Here is a 7822-nt window from a genome sequence, read left to right as displayed (position 1 = left end):
AGTTCGGCCCTCTTTCCAAAGCTTCTGGTTATATGCAGGAGACTTCAACAGGTACCACAAGGCACCTTGGGGGAGGCCAATGGAGAGCAGACCACACTGTAATCTCAGCTGAGGGGGCTCGCACCTTTTTAGCCCTCATTGAGTGTGTATCAGTTTGTGTATGTGTAAGAGGTGTGTGTGTTGGAGACTGTGTGTGTGTGTGTGTATGTGTGTGTGTGTGTGTGTATAGAGGGGATAGAGGAGAGGAACATGCCCTTCCTGGGCAGAAACCAGCTGCCACGGTTTGGAAGCCTGACACATCTTTGGTGTTCAGACGCCAGGTCATAGCAGGCAAGATGAGAAGGTGAGTGCTGAGGGTCAAGCTCAACTTCAAGTATGTAAGTCATGAGTGCAGGAGTGTCTTTCATCTGGCTTCTCCTTGCCAGATGTCCCTCAGCTGCCCCTGTGATGTGAAGCAGAGAATACGATTTCTAAAGGGGATGTCCCCTTGTGTTGTGGAGAGAGTACCCTAATGTCTCTTGGCCTTGTACATACAGGGCACTGTATTTGCAGAGCTGCACCCTTGGAGGAGATGCCTTGCATCTTGGAGGAGATGTTCTGTGGCTTCAACTCTTCTTTTTTTTTTTAATTTTTATTTATTTATGATAATCACAGAGAGAGAGAGAGAGAAAGGAAGAGACATAGGCAGAGGGAGAAGCAGGCTCCATGCACCGGGACCCCGACGTGGAATTCGATCCCAGGTCTCCAGGATCCCGCCCTGGGCCAAAGGCAGGCGCTAAACCGCTGCACCAGCCAGGGATCCCAGCTTCAACTCTTCTAACTCCCTAGACAATGATCAGGTGCACCAAGGAAACAAGGAGCACTGCTGATCTGAGGTGAGAATGGGAAGAGGGTTCTCCACAGAGGGATGGCCCCCACACAAACATGTAGAGAAATCTGGGGCCCTCGCGTAGTGTTTCCACACTAGTGCCCCACAGGCCCAAATGCAAAGAGACCTGAACCTCCACCCCTAACCTCCAGCTACATCTGAGGTGATAAGACACTGTTCTCTTAAGTTGGAAAGGTGCAGAATAGATTTCTTGCTTTTGAGGAGTGGGGGTGGTTTGTTTTTTTCACTCAGAGCAATGAGTGTCTTTGCGTTTCACTACCATTTTCCTTATTTCACCCACGCACCCCAGGTATCCTGTGTAGAACGCAGCTCAACTGTCGTTGCACAACGTCTGCAGGCCTCACAAGATCACACTAAAGTGGGTGTTTTCAGACAAAAAGAAGGGTGGGATGAAGCCATTCTCTATGTTTATCTCTAAAGTGTCATGACCAGAACACATCAGATCATTGTAGGCCCAACGGGTCATGAGCTGTGTCCATAGAGGTCCTCGTAGTACTCCATCAATGGGGCCATCTGACACAGTGATTCAGCCATTGAAGGCCCTTGGCACTTGCCATGTCTGCTGTGCTGCAAGGAGCACCTTGGGTGTCCCCACAGACTGTTTAAGTTTCTAGATCTGCCATATACTGGAAGTCCAGTTTGGGTGGAAGCCCTCTGATGCCTCCTGACCCAAGCAGCTGGCTCTGTCATTTTTGTAGAGATCCGCACAGGGAATGTAGGATGAGGCCTAAGCATGACATTTCCTAACCCTGATCCCTAACCCTGAGGCCTAATCCTGACCCTATCCCTGAGGCTAACCCTGAGGCCTAACCCTGACTCTAACCCTTACTCTAACCCTGACCCTAACACTGAGGCTTAACCCTTACCCTATCCCTGAGGCTTAACCCTGAGGATTATCCCTAACCCTAACCCTAACCCTAACCCTGAGGCCTATCCCTGACCCTAACCCAGACCCTAACCCTAAATCTGAGGCCTAACCCTAAGGGCAAGCCCTAACTCTAACTCTGAGTCCTAACCCTTCAACCTGAGGCCTAACCCTAACCCTAACACTGAGTCCTAACCCCTAACCCTGAGGCCTAACACTGACCCTAACCCATAACTGTAACCCTGAGGCCTAAACTTAAATCCTAATCCTGAGGCCTAAGTCTTACCCTAACCCTGAGTCCTAAACCTAATCCTGAGGCCTAAATCTGAGGCCGAACCCTAAGGGCTAACCCTGGGGCCTAAGCCAGAGGCCTAACCCTAAACCTAAACCTAAGGCCTAACCCTGAGGCCTAACCTTGAGGCCTAACCCTGAGGCCTCAACCTAAACCCTAACCCTTAGTCCTAATGCTAACACTGACCCCAGTGCTAACCTTAACCCTAACCCTAAACCCTAACCATAACCATAACCCCTAGGACTAACCCCTAACACTAACGCCTCTGGCTAACCCCTAAACCTAACCATGAGGCCTAACCCTAAACCCTAACCCTGAGGCCTAAAACTAATCCCTAACCCTGAGGCTTAACCACAACCCTAACTGTGAGGCCTAACCCTAACACTAACCTTCACACCTTACCTTAATCCTAACCCTGACCCAATGGCCTAACCCCAACCCTAACCTCTCGGCCTAACCCTAAACCCTAACCCTGAGGCATAAATCTAACTCTAACCCTTAGTCCTAATGATAACACTAACCCCAGTGTCTGCAGGCCTCACAAAAGATCACAGTAAAGTGGGTGATTTAAGACAAAAGGAAGGGTGGGATGAAGCCATTCTCTATGTTTATCTCTAAGGTGTCATGTGCCAGAACACATCAGATCATTGTTGGCCTAACGGGTCATGAGCTGTGTCCGTAGAGGTCCTCGTAGTACTCCATCAATGGGGCTGCCTGCCACAGTGATTCAGCCATTCAACGCCATTGGCACTTGACATGATGCCATTCTCTTGCCATGTCTGCTGTGCTGCAAGGAGAACCTTGGGTGTCCCCGCAGACTGTTTAAGTTGCTTGATCTGTCATAACATGGAAGCCCAGTGGGGTGGAAAGCCTCTGATGCCTCCTGACCCAAGTAGCTGGCTCTGTCTTTTTTTGTAGAGATCCGCACAGGAAATGTAGGATGAGGCCTAACCCTGACACTGACCCTAACCCTGACCCCTAAACCTGAGGCCTAATCCTGACCCTCTCCCTGAGGCCTAAACCTTACCCTATCCCTGAGGCCTAACCCTGAGGCCTAACCCTTACCCTATCCCTGAGGCCTAACCCTGAGGCCTAACCCTGACCCTAACACTAACCCTAACACAGACCCTAAACCAGAGGCCTAACCCTGAGGCATAACCCTGAGGCATAACCCTGAACCTAACCCTGACGCTAACCCTAACACAGAGGCCTAACCCTAAGGTCTATCCCTAACTCTAACCCTGAGGCCTAACACTTAAACCTGAGGCCTAAACATGAGGCCTAACCCTAACCCTAACCCTGAGTCCTAACCCCTAACCCTGAGGCCTGACACTGACTCTAACCCATAACCGTAACCCCGAGGCCTAAACCTAAATCCTAACCCTAGACCTAACTCTTACCCTAACCCTGAGTCCTAAACCTAACCCTGAGGCCTAAACTGAGGCCTAACCCTAAGGCCTAACCCTGGGGCTTAACCCTGAGGCCTAAACCTAAACCCTAACCCTTAGTCCTAATGCTAACACTGACCCCAGTGCTAACCCTAACTCTAAACCTAAACCCTCATAATAACCATAAACCCTAAGACTAACCACTAACCCTAACCCCTCCAGCTAACCCCTAAACCTAAACATGAGGGCTAACCCTAAACCCTAACCCTGAGGCCTAACCCTGAGACCTAACCCCTAGGCCTAACCCCGAGGCCTAACCCCTAGGCCTAACCCTGAGGCCTAACCCTGTGGCCTAAGCCTATACCGTAACACTAAGGCCTAACTCTAACCCTGACCCTAGGCCAAAAACTAACCCTAAGGCCTAACCATGAGGACTAACACTAGGCCTAATCCTGAGGCCTAACCCTAACCTAACACTGAGGCCTAACCCTGAGGCCTAAACCTAAACCCTAACCCTTAGGCTTAACCCTAACACTGACCCCAGGCCTAAACCTCACCCTAACCCTAAACACTAAACCTAACCTTAATCCCTAGGTCTAACCCCTAACCCAAACCCCTCAGCCTAACCCCTAACTCTAACCCTGAGGCCTAACTCTCACCCCTAAACCTGAGGCCTAACCCTCACCCTAACCTGAGGCCTAACCCTAATCCAACTCCTTACCCTAACCCTAAACCTGAAACCTAACCCTAACTCTCACCCTAACCCCTAATCCTAAACCTAACCCTGAAGCTTAACCCAACCCTAACCCTGAGGCCTAACCCTAACCTTAAACATAGATCAATTTGGAAATTAGATATGACATGCCATTGAGTTGGATGTATTGTGTTGGTCAGGAACCAGTCATGAAGCACCTCGGGGTGACACAGGGATATTTATGCCTCAGGTCATTATCGCTGGGAGCCATGGTGAAGGCTGTGACCCCCAGAGCCCAGAAGAAGGCACCTCTGTCTCATTCAAAATAGAACAGGAAAAATTGGATGGTTTGACTACAGAAGATCACCATGTCTGATCTTAGAGCATTCCCACCCCATCATGGTGTCCCCATTGAAATGAGGCCGGAGGTCAAGTGAAAACAGTGGAACCCAGGCCACTTTCACTGGTACTCCATGCCACATCTCACCTATTCATGTCAATCCACCATCCTGAAAATTTGCGCCTCAGATACACAGGGCACCAGCTCACGTGCATTGCAGATATCATTCATAGACCCCCAATGATGTCCCTAGGAAGATGATTCTGACTATCCGATCACTGTGCAGGTTGGGATCCTGTCGATGATATGAGAGACACGGTGGGTTAGATAGGTCACAGATCTGGAAAGGCAAGCACAGAAAATGAGGTCTGAATTCAGCTCCGTGTCCAGAAAAGTAGGACCTTCCTTGCATTTTCAGAGAGTTCTAGCTATGGCATTTTTGGCTGCGGATGTAAAGTTTACAAGATAACGAGGGGCAAGCAGTCATCTGCCAAGAAGGGGCTCTGGATAGGTCTGACTGAAGGGAGGGGCCCACGGGCTGGAATCTTGAAAATGTGACATCACTTCCTTGGGGACAAGCGTGTAACGGATTTAGAACTCTGGTAACCAGGAAGCTGCATTGAACAATGTCCCTCTTTCCAGCTCACTTAACTAGAGGAAAATTTGTTCTGTTGCTGTTGCCCTACTTTCAGTGGCTCTTGGCTTAGGAGAGTCCAGAAAGAGAGATGTTCATGCCGCTATGGACGTCAGTTCGGCCCTCTTTCAAAAGCTTCTGGTTATGTGCGGGAGACTTCAACAGGTACCACAAGGCACCTTGGGGGAGGCCAATGGAGAGCAGGCCACACTGTAATCTCAGCTGAGGGGGCTCGCACCTCTTTAACCCTCATTGAGTGTGTTTCCGTTTTCATGCATGTAAGACGGTGTGTTGTTTGAGACTGTGTGTGTATGTGTGTGTGTGTATGTGTGTGTGTGTGTTTGTGTGTGTGAGGAGGGGACAGAGGAGAGGAACATGCCCTTCCTGGGCAGAAACCAGGTGCCACGGTTTGTAAGTCTGACACATCTTTGGTGTTCAGACACCAGGTCATAGTAGGCAAGATGAGAAGGTGAGTGCTGAGGGCTAAGCTCAACTTCAAGTATGTAAGCCATGAGCGCAAGAGTGTCTTTCATCTGGGTTCTCGTTTCCAGATGTCCCTTCAGATGCCCCTGTGATGTGAAGCAGAGAACACGATTTCTAAAGGGGATGTCCCCTTGTTGTGATGTGGAGGGAGTACCCTAATGTCTCTTGGCCCTGTACATACGGGGCACTGTATTTGCAGAGCTGCACCCAGGAGATCTTGGAGGAGATGTTCTGTGGCTTCAACTCTTCTAACTCCCTAGACAATGATCAGGTGTACCAGGCAAACAAGGCACAGTGCTGTTCTGAGGTGAGAATGGGAAGAGGGTTCTCCACAGCAAGATGGCCACCACACAAACATGGGGATAAACCTGGGGCCCTCCCGTAGTGTTTCCACACGAGTGCCGCACAGGCCCAATGCAAAGAGACCTGAACCTCCACCGCTAACCTCCGGCTACATCTGAGGTGATAAGACACTGTTCCCCTAGGTTGGAATGGTGCAGAATAGATTTCATGCTTTTGAGGAGTGGGGGTGGTTTGTTTTTCACTCAGAGCACTGAGTGTCTTTGCGTTTCACTACCATTTTCCTTATTTCACCCACGCGCCCCAGGTATCCTGTGTAGAACGCAGCTCCACTGTCGTTGCACAACGTCTGCAGGCCTCACAAAAAATCACACTAAAGTGGGTGTTTTCAGACAAAAAGAAGGGTGGGATGAAGCCATTTTATATATTTATCCCTAAGGTGTCATGTGCCAGAACACATCAGATAATTGCAGGCCCAACGGGTCATGAACTGTGTCCGTAGAGGTACTCGTAGTACTCCATCAATGGGGCCGTCTGCCACAGTGATTCAGCCATTGAAGGCCCTTGGCACTTGACATGATGGCATTCTCTTGCCATGTCTGCCGTGCTGCAAGGAGCACCTTGGGTGTCCCCACAGACTGTTTAAGTTGCTAGATCTGCCATATCCTGGATGTCCAGTTTGGGTGGACGCCCTCTGATGCCTCCTGACCCAAGTGGCTGGCTCTGTCTTTTTTGTAGAGATCCACACAGGAAATCTTGGATGAGTTGCTCCAAGGGTTCAATTACTCCATCTACCCCCGAGAAGCACAGGTGCATCAGGCCACCGACTACAAGAATGGCCAGTCTGGGCTGAGAACAAGTCCCATTCATGGTGAAAGTCAGGACCCAGAGATGATCAGGGTAAGCCAAGCACCCAGACTAGAAAAACTGGCTCCCCTGGGGCCTGCCGAAAGAGGTGTTCTCCCCTGCTCCTTCCTCCCTATGTCAGGTACAGATTAAGGTACATCAGCTTAGGGGAAGTGCCATGCAGCCCATGCTGTGGTCTCTTCTCAGGCCCCATCTATGGGATGTTGAGCAAAATTGAGGTGCTAACCCTCTGTGTTCTATCTGCAGTTGGATGTTTATGGATGACTCCATGGAATACTCGTCTTCATAAAAGCTCTGAGTTGAGAGAATGCGAGTGTTGCTCAGCTATTCATGTGTGTGGAAGTTTCCATTGCTCTACCCTGCGTCCCAACCAACCAATGGTACTTTGAAGCCTAAAACCTTTTTCTCTGTGGGTCCTGAAATTCTTTTTCCTGTACAACTTCCTGAGGGGATGGGTGTCTCTGGGCTGAGCGCCAGACTCTGATCTTCCCAGTGGCTTGTGGCTTGGAAGCTGACTACAGTGCCCCTTCTTGTGCCTCTGGTGTGGAAAGGAATCATCCACCCTGACCACAGATGAGGCCTGGAGCATGAGGACTCACCGCAAAGGCAGAATGGATACTTTTGTACAGTCCCTGCTGCGATCCTTCCAGAAGAGGAGCCTCGCAGAAAACGCAGTCGTTTTCCGTGTCTACCAGGTGTTCAGCGAAGCCCAAAGGGTCCTGGGCCAGCAGCTCCACAGGTGAGTGACCACCCCATACATAGCACAGGGCCTGAGGCTTGCCTCTACTACTGGCATGTTTTGGGAATGTCACTCCTCCTCTCTGAGCTTCCTTTTCCTCCTCTGAGAAGGGCTGTGGAAGAGGATGAACCTCATGGAGCTACTGTGGGCAATCATAGCAGAAAACATGGCCTAGAATTCTCTGCTGCCTAACCTTGTCGATAGGGCTGCTGGGCATCTTCCTGTGGAGCAGCTGTCTCTCGCCAGCGAAGAAGCTCTCCACATCAAGCCTCATGGGCCTGTGGCACCCTGGGTGCACAGAAGCACGTGGAAAGCAGGCCGTTTTCCTGTT

General features: G+C 50.3%; 1 protein-coding gene across 3 annotated transcripts; it reads left to right on the top strand.

Annotated features, from left to right (window-relative positions):
* The first annotated feature begins 744 nt into the window (after positions 1-744).
* Positions 745-7486, top strand: LOC144309847 (uncharacterized). 3 transcript variants are annotated; one of them, XR_013375740.1, is made up of 4 exons: positions 745-875; positions 5785-5892; positions 6624-6785; positions 6999-7280. XR_013375740.1 is itself a non-coding variant. In XM_077890856.1 (4 exons), the coding sequence occupies exons 1-4, from the start codon at positions 5208-5210 to the stop codon at positions 7014-7016; spliced, it is 348 nt and encodes a 115-aa protein (XP_077746982.1). In that variant the 5' UTR covers positions 5160-5207; the 3' UTR covers positions 7017-7280. The 3 variants fall into 3 exon arrangements, 1 of the variants encoding a protein (XP_077746982.1); XR_013375739.1 differs by lacking the exon at positions 745-875 and adding an exon at positions 7304-7486 and having other exon boundaries at positions 5154-5892; positions 6999-7132; XM_077890856.1 differs by lacking the exon at positions 745-875 and adding an exon at positions 5160-5267.
* The last annotated feature ends 336 nt before the right edge of the window (positions 7487-7822 follow it).

Source organism: Canis aureus, unplaced genomic scaffold (assembly GCF_053574225.1).
Source record: "Canis aureus isolate CA01 unplaced genomic scaffold, VMU_Caureus_v.1.0 ptg000212l_RagTag, whole genome shotgun sequence".
Lineage (NCBI taxonomy): Eukaryota > Metazoa > Chordata > Mammalia > Carnivora > Canidae > Canis > Canis aureus.
The sequence above is the reverse complement of the archived record's forward strand: the minus strand, read 5'-3'. Positions and strand labels throughout refer to the sequence as shown.